The sequence below is a fragment of the Ursus americanus genome, chromosome 1 (genome assembly GCF_024610735.1).
Source record: "Ursus americanus isolate L20-20 chromosome 1, mUrsAme1.1.p, whole genome shotgun sequence".
NCBI lineage: Eukaryota > Metazoa > Chordata > Mammalia > Carnivora > Ursidae > Ursus > Ursus americanus.
Genome location: NC_142127.1, coordinates 100,885,424 through 100,903,222, shown reverse-complemented (window position 1 = coordinate 100,903,222; position 17,799 = coordinate 100,885,424). Strand labels below are relative to the sequence as shown.

The 17,799-nt window shown below is 52.9% G+C and overlaps 1 protein-coding gene across 2 annotated transcripts in view; it reads right to left on the bottom strand.

Annotated features, from left to right (window-relative positions):
• The window catches only part of INPP5D (inositol polyphosphate-5-phosphatase D), a 113,298-nt gene that overhangs the window by 11,975 nt on the left and 83,524 nt on the right, over positions 1-17,799 (bottom strand). For both annotated transcript variants that reach the window (XM_087864427.1, XM_045794101.2), the window contains exons 14-22: positions 15,304-15,400; positions 14,632-14,770; positions 13,229-13,337; positions 12,972-13,060; positions 9,127-9,208; positions 5,998-6,087; positions 3,613-3,726; positions 2,294-2,376; positions 493-580 (exon numbers count right to left, since the gene is read on the bottom strand). In XM_087864427.1, coding sequence (XP_087720553.1) covers positions 493-580; positions 2,294-2,376; positions 3,613-3,726; positions 5,998-6,087; positions 9,127-9,208; positions 12,972-13,060; positions 13,229-13,337; positions 14,632-14,770; positions 15,304-15,400 — 891 coding nt within the window. The remainder of the gene's footprint in view (positions 1-492; positions 581-2,293; positions 2,377-3,612; positions 3,727-5,997; positions 6,088-9,126; positions 9,209-12,971; positions 13,061-13,228; positions 13,338-14,631; positions 14,771-15,303; positions 15,401-17,799) is intronic.

Below are 17,799 nucleotides of genomic sequence, written 5' to 3'. Positions count from 1 at the left end.
ACACAATGTCACAGAAGATGATGTCTCTCTAGTAGGATAGTCGGTGTCTGCCCAGCAGGGGCCCTGAGCAATGCCAGACAGACCTGGGTTCACATTAGGGCTCAGCCAGTACTCCCTGTGGCTTGGGCAAGTCCCTTAACCTCTCTGAGCCTCAGTTTACTCACCTACTGGTTGGGAGAATAGTATCTGCTTTACAAGATCTTGTTAGGATTAAATAATCCCCGCAAAGCACCTGGCACAGAATCTGACACAGGAAAGACTCAATAAACGAGAGGTGTTGTGGCTGCTGGCTCTTCCTCCCAGAAGCCCTACAGGGCAGGAAGGAGGATTTACCACTATTTGTCCTTCTGGCAGCCCTGGGAGCGGGAGAGGAGTGGCAAGAGAGCAGGATGGTGGGCGTCTCATGATGGAGATGCCGCCGCCTCCCTTACATCACAGGCCACCCGCTACGAGCAGGTGCGGTGCCGACAGCGCCTGTCCTGGGACCCTTACCATAGGATTCGTCGCTGTCGGAAGACTTAATGCTAATCAGGATGTGCTGGTCCAGCAGGTACTCGGGGTCAGAGATGATGGGCTTCAGCTGCACAGGGAAGGGCACACGGTTAGAGCCGCCCGCTCGGGCACAAGTGGGGGTAGGCTGCCAGCCCAGATGAGGGGCGTGCCTGAGCAAACAGGACTGCAGGTGTTCTTATTAACCACATTTGAATTTCTGTTTTTCATGTCTAAGACAGTAGGAAGGAACCACACGTCCACCCTCTCCAGCACGCGGGGTTCACTTCTTTCCCTGTCTCCCCACCAATCATACTGCACCCCAGGAGAGATCTGGACCCCAAGTGTGCCCCATGTCCCTACTTCCCTTCCCTCCTTTCCCCTCCCTTGCATACCCCAGCATCATGGGGGTGGGGGCCGGACTGACAAAAAAGTGGCAATGGGACCAGGAACCGGGTCCAAATGCACCCCACTCCCCACCCCAGGCTTCCCCCTGGCAGGTGGCATTGCGGGTGGCATTGCTGGTGGCACAAAGGCCTGCCCTCCATCTGGACAGGATCTACGTGCAGAGGAGTCCCCCGGAGTGTCCTGCAGGTTGTTGGAGGGTGGCTCAGCAAATGACAAGCACATATCCCGAGCTCCAGCCCTGCCCCGCTCCTCCTGCTGCAGCGAGGGATTGCTGGCTCCCAGCTGCCCGGCTGGTCCGGCCCAGGGCACGTTTGTGTCAGGCTCTGCACCTCACCAGTGTAGGGCCACACCCGTGCAAGCACAGGGAGGGGCTGTGTGTGTGCACTAGCTCCTAAGGCTGTTCCTCACACTGACACCAACACAGAGGGGCCTGATAAAGAGGCCGTACACGGCTCCAGGCTGCCCCCTTCCTTCCCATCCAGATGCCGGGAGACCTCTTGTGCAAGCCTCTGGGCGCCATGTTGCCCGACAGGATGGACCCTATCTCCATTCAGAAAGTTCCACAACAAATGACTGGAAATCGCAGCAGGTGCTCGAGGGCACTCTCGGGTTCCAGGGCTGCGCCGAACACTCAGTTCACTGACTTGTAGTGATGACTGGCTCAAAGTCAGACCCGGGCTGGGGGCTGCAGATGCATGAAGACCCACCCTCTCGGGCAGCAGCGGGAGCGGGGTGGTGGATAGCTGACCACCATCTTTTAAAGCTCACCTTGGGGGTCCCCTCCGAGGCAACCTTCCAGGAGACCCCTGGGACCCCTGCCATGTGTGATAGATCTGCCTGGCCCTGGACTCTCGTCTGCATACCCTTCCCTCGTTATGTGACAAAGAAACAAGGTCCTACTCCACTGTGCACCCAGCATGAACCCTCGTGGAGGCCCACCATCAATTCAACATCACAAAAGCTGTTCTGGGTCCCAGGGAGAAAACCATTTTCTTTTCTCCAAGAATGACAAATGTGTTCCACTAAGGTCTGCCTATGTGTTTTCAATTCCACCCTCTGCTCTCATGGGGTCATGGACACGTCAAGTTCTGAGTCCGGTGTTCGGGTAGGAGCCAATGGACTCCCCCCTCTGCTCCTTCACTTGATCCTCCAAGCTGGGGCTAAGCAGGTGAAGGGCGCTGCGGGGGCATCAGGGCTCCAGGGGCTGTGGGCCTGTGTCTGTCACTGCAGCTGTGTGATGGTGAACCAACCTCTCTGGAATCTGCCTCAGTTTCCTTCTTCGCAAAGTCACGTGGTTAGACAAGCCCATCTCTAGATCTCTTCCGTGGTCAATTATGGGAACTGAAATCCATTTAGGAATATTGGGGCCCCTGGCTACATCCTGTTCTTGATTTACCTTTGGAAGGGTCTCGCCAAACTTCACCACCAACTCCCCTTCGCTTCCTTCTTCATTTTCTCCTTCCTGACTCTTGACAAAACCTGTCGGAGGACAAGCAGGCTGGTTTTCAGAAAATAGAACAAGAGCCAGACAGAAAAGCCTCCTAGGGTCGCCCCACCCAGACCAATGAAGATACTCTCCCTTTTCTATCTGTAGGGGCCACAGCCCCGTTCAGGAGTCAGGCTTGTGGGGGATTCTGTTTTGGTGTAGGGGATGGTCATTTGCCAATATGGTTGAATTATTTTTAGGAAAATCAAAGAGATTCCCCTCCTTTTCAGCTCTTTTTTTTGCAACAAACCAGGCAACAAAGAAATCATCACATCACAGGCAAGGAGATTAGGAAACATGACAGCTCATCCCACGCCACTCAAGATAGCAGCCTTTTGAAATGCTAATTTGAGCTTCCTAATATGCTGTTTCCATAGAAATGTATGCAAATGTCTCGATAGTTTATTAAAAACACCCGCATGAAAATCCTCATCATTTTTGGAAGGGCCTTGCCCCTACCTGGTGACCCAGGTCCTAGAAACTTCATGGAAAAGGTGGGTCTGTCACCAAGACTGAGCCTGGGCTGAGTGGGGGGAAAAGGAAGGGAGGAGGGGGCAATACATCTCTGGATTTCTGGAAGCAGCCGTCATCCCATCACAAAATGCCTCCCTGGGTGGAGCTGATTCTGCCCTGCACCCCCACCTCTAGACCATCTTCCCACCAGCAAAGGGAGCTGGAAACCACACAGATCTTGCCATGGAACAGCTTTAGACAATATGCCTAGAAATGTCACCCAGAAAGGGTGTTTGCTAAACACAGTTTGAGCTAGCTGCTGCTGGCTGGGAGGAACTGTCCAGCTCGAGCTTGTTTGGGGATGCCCCAGACCATCTGAGAAAGATGCCCTGTCCCGTAGCAAAAAGCAGAGGACCCTGGGAAAGAACAGGCCCCGCACTGGCCTCCTCGAGCTCTGGACCTTCGCCCAGGACCCTCTGGTTGAGTCAGAGCCCCAGCTTGTGGCGGGGGGACCCCTGAGTGGGTCACACTCTGCCCTGAGGGGCAAAGAGAGGATCCAGTCAGTGGCCCAGTCACCTAGATGGGTCCGTGCATCAGTGGGCCGCTGGGGGATGCCCCCACAGTCACTGAACCCCTGAACCCTCCCCCCCAACAAATCCCCTTGAGGCCCATTTATGAATCCTTCCCAGAGAGAGAGGCGGCAAAAGCAGCGTCGATGAAAGGCACTTACGGAGAGTCCTGCCAGCCCGCCCAAAGGTAGCTCAACGCTCACTTACTCTCTAAGCAGCTCGAGTGGAACTCCAGGTAGAATTTGGTCTGGGACTTGGTCTTCAGCGTGGCAAAGCACCTGAGAAACTCAATCTGCCCTTGGCTGTCGACAGTCCCGGGGCCTGGAACGGGTGAGAAAGAGATTTGGCTCCACAAGGTGCCCAGAGAGGGAGTATTGCGAATCAGCCCCCACACCAGGCTCCAGGGAAGGTGAGGTCCGGGCGAAGGAGAGGTTTTCCCCAAATCCCGCCCCACACTGAGCATCCCCGATAATTGGGAACATCCTCACAGGCCACAGAGAGCAGGGTGGGAAGAGCGAAGAGTTCAGGGACCCAGGAGCCCAACTCTCAGCTTTACCACTGACCCTGCGTGGCCCTGGCAACGTCCTTAACCTCCGTGCCTCAGTGTCCCCATTTGTTCTGGCTGAGAGAGCTTGTATAAGGGCTCAGGGCTCCATACACAAATCTGTCTTGTTTCTAAGTTCAGGTAGCGAGGGATACCGGCTCTTCCTTCCTCAGGCCGACTTCCCTCCACTCCTTATTACCCTCGTTCCCACCCTCGTGGCTGGCCGGTTGTGGTATTCACTGACATGATGCGTTTGCAAGCATCCTCCGGCTGGCCGTGAGCAAGTTCCGGCCTTCCGTGTAAATTCTGAGCCACACGAGAGCAAGGACAGACATTTGCGTCCTCTCTCCCACCCAGCCTTTCCTTCTTTCCTTTCTTCTCCTTTCCCGGCTTTACTGAGGAATAACTGGCAAATGCACATATTCAAAGTGTACAGCGTGATTATCTGATACACATGCACACTGGGAGATGCTTACCAAGATCAAGATAATTAACACGTCCGTCACCCACATAATTAACCGGTTTGTGCTTTTGGTGTTTTTTTTTTTTGGTGTGGTGAGAACACTTAAGATCCGCTCCCAGCAAATTTCAAGTGTACAATACTGTATTATTACCTATGGTCACCATGTGGACTGTTAGCTCTCCAGAACTGATTCATCTTATGACCGAAAGTTTGTACCCTTTGACCTACATTTCCCCATTTCCAGCTCCCCTCGGCCCTTGGCAACCACCATTCTCTTGTTTCTATGAAATTGGCAGTTTTTTCCAAGATCCCACATATAGGTGATACCATACACCTATGGCATTTTTTCTGTCTGGCTTATTTCACTAGACTTTCCTTCATTTCCTTAAACCCCACGGCACCTAGGCCGGGCTCTGCTTGGGAAGAGGTTCAACCAACCCTCAATCCAGGTAATTGGCATTTGTGAGCATAGTCTGGGCGCTGAGTCCCAGCGGAGGGAAGGCAACCCTGACACCTAGGACGTGCTGACAGTCCTCACCGAGAGTATAATGACATGAGCTACCCCATCGATGCTGCTGGAGCTCAGAAAAAGGGGAGATGGGTGGGAGCCCAGGGAGAGATGGAAGGTTCTAGAAAGACAGTGCCCAGAGCTAGGATAGGTGGTGGATTAGGGGTTGTGTGGAGAGGGGAAGTCACATTGCTAGAGCAGACGTCAGATCCAACAGCGTGGAGAAGAGTGTCCCAGAAGACAGTATTCCAGCCACCCCTACAACCTTCAGGACATGAAAGACACAGCAATAGAGGCTTTTTCTGCCTCAACTGGGCCCCCCGCTCAATCTTCCTAAATTAGCCTGGATTGTCTGCTGAGCACAGAAGTGGGGGGTGAGCAGAGGAGGTGACAACATGGCTCCCCAGTCACCCAGGCCCCGGCCAGGCATGCCACAGAGAACACCAGGCCCTTGCTGGGACAAGGATGGCCTAGAGAGCAGGGCTGAGCTAGATTATTTGAAAACATATCTGCAAATCTAAGTATTATTTATGCCAGCATTTCCCAAACTCAGTCAGCACACCCCATCCTTCCAATGTTGACCATCTCCACCTACCACGCACCCGCACTAATACTCACTCAATATTTTCTGTACATAGACTCACCTTTTAAACTTAAGTAAACATATTTAAATAAGAAAGTACATCACAAGACTAAGCGGAAAGCCAGCATTGCTTGCCTTACACAGAAGAGACCAATGTGAAACATATTAAAAATAAATGCATTACTGATCAAGGTTCATCCACGTCCCACCCAGAACTGTCTGTCCCACCTTGGACACTCATTGACTCAATTTTAAAGACTGCATTAAAACCGAGGCTTAAAACACGGACATATTTGCCAGAGAGAGCAAGGACACGCTCTGCACTGAGATCGCGATGTGGCCTGGATGCGAGGAGCGCCCATGGATGGAGTGTGGCCTCGGCGGGAAGGATGCGCCTCCATGTAGCATAGACGGTGAACTGCTGCAACCAGAAAGCCAGCGCCCAAGGCCTCCTGTCTTCGTGCAGGACAGAGCGATGGCCGCCCGCCACTTACCATTCTTGGAGACAAACTGGGAGGTGACTCCTGCCTCAAATGTGGCGAAAACAGGGCTGTGGTCACTGGTCATGATGTCACTGGTGCTGCCTGTGGGGGAGGGAAGGCATTTCTCAGCAGGGAAGGAGAAACCCTTCTGGGCAAACCAAGGATGGCAAACCCATGGCAGAAATCAACCTCTACTGACGGAAGCCTCCAGAAGGTTCACGGTTTCACACCTGCCGTTCCCCTGACCTTTCACAACCACGCTCGAAAGTCTCAGTGGAAGTGTGTGACACTCTTTCCTCCGGGGCGAAAATGTGCCTGCACTACTTTTTCCTAGAGACACACGAGTTTTTATTTTTTATTTTTTTTATTTTTTATTTTTTAAAGATTTTATTTATTTGACAGAGATAGAGACAGCCAGCGAGAGAGGGAACACAGCAGGGGGGAGTGGGAGAGGAAGAAGCAGGCTCATAGCAGAGGAGCCTGATGTGGGGCTCGATCCCATAACGCCGGGATCACGCCCTGAGCTGAAGGCAGACGCTTAACCGCTGTGCCACCCAGGCGCCCCGACACACGAGTTTTTAAATAGATCATGGGGTGTGAACCATGGAGGGTTTACTGGTCTCAGCACTTTGTTGCACTGATGAGCTCATGGCCCAAAGTGGGATGGGGATTTAGGTCACTGAACTCCCCAGTGACAGAGATGGCACCTCCCCCCATCCCACAGTGCCTCCTCCTATTGGGAGAGTAGAAGGTTAATGAAGTGTAGACACTGAGTGTAGACATCCCTTCTAAGGAACATGGGGCTTGGAGGGACGGCAGCAGGGTATGTTTGGAGGGCATAAGGGAAAGCAGAGAGTTCTAGTGATACTGAGTTCTAAGTGCTTATAAGAGAGCCATGTGAAGATGTCTGGCTGGGTACTCAGGGCTGGAGATTTCTCTTTGGGTTTGGAGTCATGATGTTAGATGGAAGCAGAAGCTATCAGGATGTCTGGGCTCCCTGGGGGAGGCACACAGGGTGCAAATCCGGGCCACACTGGCCAGTAAGGGGCAAAGAGAAACAGCAGGGGAGACCAGGGCAGTAAGACAATTGACGTCACTTTCTATAAAGCTTTTACAGATCAGTAAGAAAAAGGTAAACATCCCAGCCTTCAACCAACCAAAGGATACAGGCAGAAAATTCCAAAAGAAATACAGATGGCTAAGGAACATGGGAAAAAATGCTCACTTGCTCACGACCACCAGAGGGACAGTTGGAACATGGAGACAGAATGAAGGAGAACAAGAAGAAGGAGCAAAGTGGGGGGACTGGGACCGGGAGAGGAGGAGGGGCTGGAGGGCCCAGGTGAAAAGTTAGCCAGGAGAGGAGGAGGACACCCCTTCTCTGAGACAGGAGGGCAAAAGGTAGGAGGGGCGCCAGCCTAAGTCATGTTTGGATGTGGACAGGAAGTCAGGGAGGGTCCGGTGCTGTGTGAAGCAGGAGAGGACTGGGGGGTGGGGCGGTCAGGCTGAGCGTGAGGTGGCAAGTGGAAGAGGGGGTGTTCCAGCGAGAAGTTAACGGGTAGACAAGCAGGGTTTTAAAAATGTCCTTAACCATATTTTATATACGTATCGAACATACGGCACTAGCGCTTTGGTGCCTGTGCCCTAAACACTAGGAAGGTGACGGGGACCTGGACGGTCTCTCTAAAACCACACCCTCTAGGTCCCACTCCCACAGTTGAGTGTGGGCTTAGCTATGTGACTTCCTTCGGCCAGCAGGACATGAGCTAACCGGGAGGCAAGCAGAGACTCAGCTACGAGAACTAACAGGACTCACGGAGTTGCAGAATGTGGGAGAGAGAGGCACCACTGAGAAATGGGATGGTTAATGGTGGGTGGGATATGGGCCTTTGTAGATCTTGAAGGCTGTCGCTGGGATGCCTTTCCACACATCTAAAGGTGTGAAGTTTGTCTCGGGAAGTCACTGCTGGGAGACAGGGCTCAGGCACTAGGGGCGAGCAGGTGCATGCCTTCCCAGGGCACTTGCTCTGGTCCCTTCTGCACAGCAGAAGAAATGCACAAGAAAAAGGGATGGACATCAGTTCAACTTGATGGGACCTGAGTTAAATGTGGGGATTTGCCAGTCCCCAGAGAGAGGATGGGAGCCACAAAGGTGGCCACTGGGCAGCAGCAAGTCCCCACTTGCTGGGTGAGGCAGGGCTGAGGTCCCAGATGGACCATCGGGGTCCCGGGCCTATGACTTGGTCACATGAGGGACACAATAGGAACAAGGATGGCTCTCCTTCGGATGTCATTGTCTGGGAATTTGCAATGTTTAAACCTAATACCACGATTCTCGGTCAGTAAAGTGTCCAAGGTAATTCTGCTCTGAATTTTTAAGTACACAGTGCAGAACAGTTCCAAATAATGGGAATTAAGTACCTTTTAAGCATAAGCACTCGAGCAATTAAGAATTCCTTGAGCAGGTCTTAAACGTCTAGGGTCAATCATTATTTCATTGTTCTGACAACTTTTCCGTAACTATTTATTTTAATATTGCATATTATGGCTTTTTCATCAATTTAACTCAATTTGTCTTTATTTTTTTAACTTTTAAAAAAGATTTTATTTATTTATTTGAGAGAAAGAGCTAGAGAGAGGAGCGGAGGTAGACGGACAAGCAGACTCTGTGCTGAGTGCAGAGCCCAACATGGGGCTCGATCTCACAACCCCAAGATCACGACCCGAGCTGAAATCAAGAGTCGGACACTTAACCAACTGAGCCACCCAGGTGCCCCCTCAATTTATCTTTAAATCTCCATAAATACATACGTGTATACTCCTGATATGTGTTAGGTTTACCCATATGAATTTCCAGTATTTGACTGTATTTGACCTATGAAAACACCACTTTCATGTGGTTCAAACCTAATATGCTCTTTTCAAAAGAAGTCAGTCTGGATTTCTTTTTAAAAGGGCTCCACAATTCCAATGTTTCCCCATCCAGAAGCCGCTTCTCATGCTGCAGCCTCAGCAGGAGAGAATGATGCATCAACGCCTCCAGGTCACCTGACCCGGGTTGCTGGGACTGCTCCCATTTTACAGATAGACAGACTGGAACCCATTAGCCCCGGCACCCGGACCCCCGAAACGGCTCCTCACCGTAGGACTGACACACCACGTGCACCAGCGGGTAAGACTTCCAGAGGACTCGGTCGCACCAGGAAGGCAGGTTGTACTTCATCTGTAAACCAAAGTTGCAAGCTTTGTAAATGCCGCTAATTTTAGATGTAGAAATCAGGAAAAGAAAAGGCTAATTTGTCAACTCTGTAATCCTTGAATTCATGGGCTGTTGGGTCTTTAAAGACTTGGCCCATAGGTGGCCTTCAACCCTCTTCATTTGCCTTAAGTTCCGAGTCCACAGCCATGCGCACACCTTGCGTTCCTGCTTTGGAAGATCGACTCGCCTAGCTAGGGGCCCATACCTATCCTCCTCACTATCTCTGAATTTCTTGTTCTTCCATCCTTACTTTTTTTCTGACTCAGGTGAACGCCACAACTTGTACTTTCAACCCAGTCTCTGCTTACATTTCCAGCCACTTACTTTAATAACAACACTCCAACCACCCACTCTCATCCACAGTCACCCACCCACCTACTGATCCAGACAACCATCTATTTATTCACCCATCCACCTACCTGCCCGTCCGTCCGTCCATCCACCCACCCACCTGTCCGTCTGTCCATCCATCCATCCACCCACCTACCTGCCCATCCGTCCGTCCGTCCATCTGTCCACCTGCCTGTCCATCCATCCGTCCATCCGTCCATCCATCCATCCATCCATCCACATATCCACCTACCCATCCAATCACTCTAACAATATGTATTAAGACAAGTCCTCTCCAGGCTACACTGGAGAGCAAAATGCCCACTGGGGGTGATAGACAAGGCAAACTGGCAATATCCTTTATCCCTTCAAGTTTTAGCTCTTTCTCTTTTGCCTATAAATATAAAGGTACTCATCCTAAAAGAGCCTACCCCTGCCATCTCCTTCAGCTACTCTTCTCTTTTTACCAATTTTCTTTCCAGAATGTTCTATTTTCATTGCCTCTACTTTTGGACCACCCGTTTCGCTTTTCAAACTTGAGGTACAACTTACGTAAAGTGTACTCATCTTAAGGAAACAGCTTAAGGAGTTTTTATATTTGTACACACTCACTTAACCCAGATGGAGATAGAGAAAACCTCCCTCATCTCAAAAGGTTCCCTCATGTTCCTGTGTCCCTACTACCACCTTGTAGAGGTGAACATGATCAGGCCTAATGCCTCTATTGATGCACTTTGCCTCACCTTGAACTTATGAATGGACTCGCTCAGTATATAGTTTGAGGTCTGGCTACTTTTTCACCCATGTTGTTCCCTGTACAAGTTCTTTCACTCTCCGGCTGTGGTTGTATTCCATTGCACGTCTATACCACATTTCTCTAGTCTACTGTTGACGCGAGTAGGACTCTTCCCAGTTTTTGGACGCTGTGTACAAAGCTGCAATAGCCATTCTTGGTATCTCTCTCTTGGTGAACACAGGCACTCATGTCTCTGGGGCCACCCCAAAGTGGAATTTCTGGGTGACAGGGTAGGCGCCTGATGCTGTCAAACTGCTACTCGCAACACCGCAGTCCTCAGCACTGGCTGCCCCAAGCATTAGCGGCAGAGCTTTACAAAGATACAGAAAGAACAGCTCACCCCAGGTCTCTTGCACCAGAGCCTCTAGGGATGAGGCCCAGACGTCTGTATTTCTGGAAAGCTTCCCCCGACTCATTTGCACACACCTGGTAAAGAGCCACTCTCGTCCTCCCCCAAGCTGGATTTCACCCCGAAGACCATCGAACTGCTCTTTCCAAACCTTCTGGACCACAAATCCAGCTCCTCATGCAGGGTTCACGCGCAGGGAACATGTTGTCCTAGACTCACATTCCACACTGGCCACTGCTAATCCCGACACTCTCTCATCCCCAGCTTCTGTGACGCCGAGCTGCCTGGTTGGTCTGCCCGCCACCTACACGAGCACTCATGGCCGGCCTCCTTTGTTGTGTCTGCTTCTTCCTCTCCCCTCGGAACATGGCTGGCCCCCAAATCTGCCCACAGCCCTTCTCTTTGACTCTTCCACACGCTCCCTGCAAATGTCACCTACCCCATGGGGGTGTCCGTGTTCTCAGCACGCACAACTCCCCAATCTATGATCCAGCTCTGGTGTCTCTCTCTAACATCACCTAATATTTTCCATTGCCTTCTGGATGTTTCCTCTGAGGTCTTCCGCCAATATTATACAGTAAGTCTGAAGACAAGCTCTATGGTCCCCTCCAAGCCAGCTCTGCCTTCCGATTTGCGTTTTTATCCATGGCAATCAGATCTACCAACCCATCCTGCTCTTCTTTGCTTCTGCTTTCGTTGTTTGCTCCCAGTTCCGACTTGGGTCTCAGCTGGACCCAGCACATGGCCTCCTCAGGGCCCCTGAACCCTGTTCATCCTCTGCATGGATGCAGACCGGCCTTCTGTGTCTCACTGCCATGCTGCCAGCCCGCAGCAGAACTTTCAGTGGCTTACCGCTGCCCACCCAACAGGTCAAAACCTTACCCTGGCATCTCGGACCTCCCTCCCCTCGGTGCAGCCCCTATTTCTCCTGATACTCGAGTCAACCTGGACATGCCCTCACTGTCCCCACATATCCCTGTGGACCTGCCCTGATGGTACCAGAGGACCCAGCCACACAGCCGCCAGGGGACACCCCCAAAGCAGGTGTCCTGCCCTGGGGTCTCAGCCTCCTTCCTCCCCAGCAGACCTGGATCTTCTCTCCTCCTCTGCCTGGTTTTCTCTACTAGCTCCTGCCTCAATCTGGCATCACCCCCCCCCCAACCCCGTGTGGACTTACCCTCCCTCCTGCACTTCTCTGCTTGCCCTGAGCCCTCAGGCAACGTTCTGAACTGTTCTCCATTTCCTTAGGCCTCCAGCAGCCCCAGAACCACGCCATTCCACACCCCTAAGCCTTGGAGCCTGGCTTCCCTGGGTTGGGCCCCAGAAGGTGACGGATGCCAGAATTTCCTACCTCTGTGTCTGTTCCAGCAATTCTTCCAACTGGAAATGGATCAGCCCCCCTCAGCCCTTGTCCTGTCCTCTTATTAATAGCCAGCTGTCCCACACAGCACCACAAATGGGCCCTCTTTAAGAAGCCTCTGCTGATCTTTCCTTGCCCTAATGGTCATGTCCCTCTCTGATCTCAGGGCACTTGGCAACCTCATACTCTATCTCTGGTTAGTTAGCTGTGTGTCTGTCTCATCTTTCTTTCTGTAAACTCCTTGAGGGCAAACACTGGGCTCATCTTTGATCTCCTGCCACCTAGGAGAATATCTAGCCCATCGTAGGTCATTAGTTGAACAAGAATGTATGAAAGCTTTATTGCAGCTTCCCCCAAACAATGTTCCTAGGAACCCAAGGGACCTCATAAGGTAATAATTGGTATTCCATGACTGAGTTTGGCACAGAAATTTCCTTGTGGAGAACCATAATGCTCATAAACCCATAAAGGCTCTGATAAGTCCTGCAGCAAAGAAGCTTGTTTAACGATGATTCATTTGGCAGATTAGCAAATAGATTTCATCACAGGACTTTAAAAAAAAAAAAAAAAAGGAGCTTCAGAACCCAGTTAAAGAAATATTTTAAATCCTCCCAGACTCTTAGACTCTCTGGACAGAAGGTAAATCCTGTGTCAGAGTCTAGTTTCTTACAGGGGCAAGTGTGGTTGCCCAGCCTCTCCTTAAAAGAGATTTTTTTGCTTAGTGATGCAAATCAACACGTGATCTCCAACTGTCCTTCTTTTTTTCTGTTGCCTAGTGGATGAAGATGCTCTTCACTTCCCGTTCGCCTACGTGGGAAGGGACACAAGAGGGGTGACATGTGCAAGGGGCTGGAGATGGAGGGCCAGGGTGATGGCTATGAAAAGAACTCACCCCTGTGGCTTTCTGCTTAGTGTAGGCATACTTGTCCCGAGTCAGTCTTTCAAAACGGTAGGTGGGCGCGAACGTGATTTCTTCCTCCTCTGAAAACCAAACAAAACCTCGGTTTCTCCTTTGATTCCCTACGTTTCACAAGGCCCACGGTTCCTTGTTCTGCAGGCAGAGTCCTTCCCCTCCCCCTCGAGGATACTCAGGGAAAAGAGGCAGCGATGGCTGGAGAGGGCCCAGGAGCAGAGGGCCACAGTTCTTACCGAAATGCAGGAAGACCTTCTGCTCTTTCCTCTCCGTGAGCAGCTGGTCGTGGGACAGGAGGTCTGCGTACTGCTGCTGCTTGATCTTCTGGACAATGGCTTCTGCTTCCTGGAGCAAGGACACGGCCAGGCCCCCGGTGAGACCCCCCTCGCCAACATCAGGAGGCCCGTTACCACCCGCCTGCCCACCGGCTGGGACGCGGAGCCCCCGAGGCTGCACCAGACCCTGGTCCCGGGGCTGCCCGGCTGGTGCATCTTGCGCTCAACTGTTTTACAAGGAAAACGCTGCAAAAGTAGTCAAACATCACCATGATAATACAAGTTGTCTGTTCCAGATGCTTAAAGGGACCTTGTACTTTCTCACTCTGACTTCTAGTATTATTTTTATGAACACTTCATTAGGAGCTAGGTTTGTTTCTCTTGTTCTCTGTGGGAACTGAGGCAGCTTGTGGTGAGGCCGTGGAAGGATCTGAAATCCTGGCCCCGTGAATCCGTGGGCGTCGGCAGGATGCGCTGGCACCCAGGTACCCAGCAGTCCTCCCTCCCGAGACCATTCCCTCTGCTCCGGCAAACGCCCTTGGCCGACCTGGTGAGGGAACGGCCATGACAGCCCCTCAGATTGTAAAGGGTCAGGATTTGTGGGGTCCCTGTCCAGCCCTCTCCCATTTGCTGCGGGGAGCCTCTAGTGAGGGAGGGAGTGGTCGGGGGGGAGGGACACAAATGGGCCCTAAGCTCTTCCTTGGTCTCTGCAGAGTGACTGGGACAGCAAGAGCAAGGGACGGGGTGCTCGGAGAAACAGGTGGGAAGGGGAGTGAGAAGGTCTGGGTTCCAGCCTGACTGTCCGTGATCTGCAACCGACCCAGGCCATTCCTTAGCCTGCTTGTGCCCCAGGGTTCTTGCCCCTCAGTTCCTGCCGTCCTCCCTTCTCCCCACACAGGATGCAAAGTGAAGCTTCTTCACCACGGTTAGGGACGTGCAAGCTGTAACGAAGGTCTCTGCACAGGAAGCATGGCTCTGCTCCCAGGCCTCTCCACCCCGGGCCTGGAAACGCTCTGCTCTCGTGGCCATGCCTGGGCAACCAACGCAAGCAACGTCTTCCTTAGCTGCCCAGTGACCCGCCAACCAGACAGAAAACTAGGCCACTCTCCTAGGACTTCAGCCTTTCCTGGGGATCTGGGCGTGGCCACCAGAGGACCGGAGCGGCCAGGATGGGTATGTGGGGACCCAGTGTGAGCAGACGTGACTCTAAAGGCAGGGGTTCCACAACGGAATGGCATCGAGTCCCAGAGGGGGCGTAGCGGCCTCGGCCCAGCTGGGTCTGTGCGTCCGTGGCCCCGTGCCCTGAGCTAACTCAAGGGAGCCTCTGTCCCGTGCAGCCCCCACCCCGGTGGGCAGCCCCTTACCCAGGTGGGCAGCTCCACGCGGTAGTTCAGATCCCCGAGCCAGAAGAGGTGGGTGAAGCGGTGAGTGATATTGAAAGGGCTCAGCTTCTTGTCCCCCAGAGCCAGAAACCGGAGAATGCTCATGTAGTTCTGGTTTCGCCTATTTAAACGAAAAAGGAGCCATCTTGCATGGGCTTGCTGGTTCCCCACTTCAGCACCATGGGAAGAAGGCAGAGCGAGCCTGGGGGGGCGGAGACGTAACTCTGGGGCCCCGGCTGCAGCAGACCACCTCTGCGTGCAGATGGGGTACAGTCAGGGTGCAAAGGGCCTTTCGGGTGGAAATGGGGGCACAGGGCAGGGGCCCCCAGAGCTTCTGTTCAGCAGGGAACGGGAACCCTGATTATTCTAGATAGAGGTCTTCATGACTGGGCCCAACAGGCTTTGATCTGTAAGGGTGCCCGGAGGAGGTCCTTCCCTTTAGAAAAGGAGTGGTATTTAGGCGTCTATGAGACTGATGGCATACGGAAACGTGTGTCCGGTCCCCCCGACAAGACCCATCCTCAAGAGAGGTCGCTCTTGTGCCACAGGTACGGGGAAAGCCGGGGGCTGCACAGTAGTTGTGGTGTTTGGGGATGTGAGGTCTGTCTGGGAGGAAAACCCCATTACATGCTCTCGGGCAATGAGCTCCATTACCTGAGTTTCTTTTCGCTTCCAGAAGTCAAGTGGCTATTAACAAATCCCAAGGAGGTTCCGTTGAACATAAATGACACCCCCACGGCTCCCTTGTTCCCTAAAGGGAGGGGAGAAGGAGAAAGTCAGCACAACAGGCAACCTTGGCAAGTGGTGGGAAATCAAGGTGGAGCAGTGTTACTCATCAGGAGGAGAGCGAGAAAAGCAGAACAGCTTCCGGAGTGGGAGACTCAGCGGTGGCAGGGACTCGGGGGAGGGGGCGTCCCTCCAGGACCAGAAGAAAACCGGGCGAATGGCCAGCGGCCTTGGGAGTCCACAGCGGGCTGGAGGGAAGAGGCCGCTGTCGAAGTCATCTTGCTAGTCCCCTCCCAGGGATTCATCAGTTACCCCACAGGCCAAGCAGGCAAGACCGCCAGAAGCAGTCAGAAGCCGCCAGAAGCCTGGGGAAGACTTAGACAAAGGAGCCCGGGGCTGGGTGGGCTGACGTTGCCCCAGCTAACCAGGTTCCTGGTGGGACCAAAACCCCCACTGAGACCACTTTACTTCTGAGTTTCAACCTATTCTAGACTAGTGCTTCTCAAAGTGTGTTCCCCAAACAGCAGCAGCAGCACCTAGGAATTGCGGCAAGTGCAAATTCTCAGGTCCCCCCGGACCTGCCGAATCAGACATTCTGGTGGCGGAGCCCAGGAATGTGGGTGAAACAAGCCCTCTAGGTCAGGGGTAGGCAAAGGCCGGCCCGGTGCCAGGTGAAGATGATTTTTACACTTTGAAATAGTTGGGGGACAAAAATCAAAAGAAGGTTTTGTGATACATTAAAATGGTAGGAAATTTAAGCAGGAGTCCATCAATCACGTTTTACTGGAACACAGCTCTGCCCACAGAGTTGAGCTGTTGCAGGAGAGGCTGCACGACCCGCGGGGCCTGAACTCTTTCCCGGCTGGCCTTTTAGAGACGAAATTTGCCAAGCCCCGCTCCAGGGGATTCTGACACACGCAGCAGCCTGAGAGCCTGCCCTGGGCAACACAGCAGCTTGAGCCGGCTGTCCTGGGCCGCCCTGGGCCCTTGAAATGTGGCCGGTCCAGCCGGGGAGGGCTGTAAGTGTACAGACGCCTCAGAATGACAAGCCTCAGTAAGAAAAACAGAATGTAAAATCTTTAATAATTTTTAGTTGAATACCTATTGAAATGGTAATCTTTTGAACGAATGCTGTTTGATTAAATGTTACGAAAACCGACTTCACCTGTTTCCTTTATTTTCTTGAATGTGGCTCCTAGAAAATTCAGAGTAGTAACCTATGTGGCTCTCCCTCTGGGCTGGACAGCACTGGGTGGGGGAGCCTAAGTGCAAGGACCTTCAAAGATCATCCAGCCTCTCTCCCCGGGACTGGGGCCCCTAGCGATGAGGGGTGGCCCTGCTCCCCCGCCCCGGGGGGTGGCGGGCCTCTTCTTCCAGCTTTTTCCCCATCCTGCAATGAGACCTGGGTTTAAATCCCTGCCCACCGCTTTCTTGCCACTGGGTCTGGGACAGGTTAAGGAACATCTCTGTCGCCTCCAGCGTCTTGTCTGTGAGTGGGGCCAACAACAGTCCTTGCCCTTCATGGGGCATGTCTAGTAAATGGGGTAATACTCATAGAGCATTTAGCTCTCGGCCATGCACACGTATGTTCTCAAAAAGGTCTTAGCTCTTCTAGGGAAGATGTCCACCAGCATTAGCCAACCAGCATTCACTGAGCTCTCTCCATGTTAACCATGGCTGGGAGCCATCTGGGGGAAGAAGTGGGGGAAGAGGCCAGGCCCAGGGTGGGGAGGAAGGGAGGACCAGGTACATGGGAACCCCTTGGCCTCCAAGCTACCCCCCAACGGCCATAAAGCTCAGACTCTGCCCAGACCTCTTGCCTTCCTTTCTGGCCTTGCCCCCAAGACCCACTAGAGCTGCAGCCCAGAGGCCTCAGGGCCTTTGCTTCACTGTTCCTGTGGTGTGGAACACTCTTCCCATACTGACACTTCCTCACCTCTGGGACTTGAGTCCCAGTGCTCCTTCTCAGAGACACCCCTGGACCCACCCTCATCTCCGGTAGTACCGGGGCCTCACTGCCCCACACACTGTGCACCTGCTTCACCAGCACTCGCGCTCCTGGAACCATCTTACTGTCTGTGTGTCGTGGGAGCAGGCTGCTGTCTGTAGAGTCACTTGCCCAGTGCCTAGCGCCAAGCTGGGGGGGCCACACGGTCGGTTTATCCTGTACCCGGAGGTCTGAGCACCTTACGTGCTATTGGGAAGGGGCCGGTGGCAGGCAGGCGGGCGGACAGCCCAGGCAGGCTGCAGCAAGGACAGACAGAGGTTCCTGGGCAGCAGAAGGGCGTGGGCGTTGACGGGGCAGCTTCTGAGACAGGAAGGAAGGGGGCAAGTGGGTGTGGACGTGGGCAGTTTGCGGTTTGTCAGCAGAAAAGCTGAGAGAGTTCTTCACATTCGATTGCAGCACTTCTTCTGTTTCCTGTT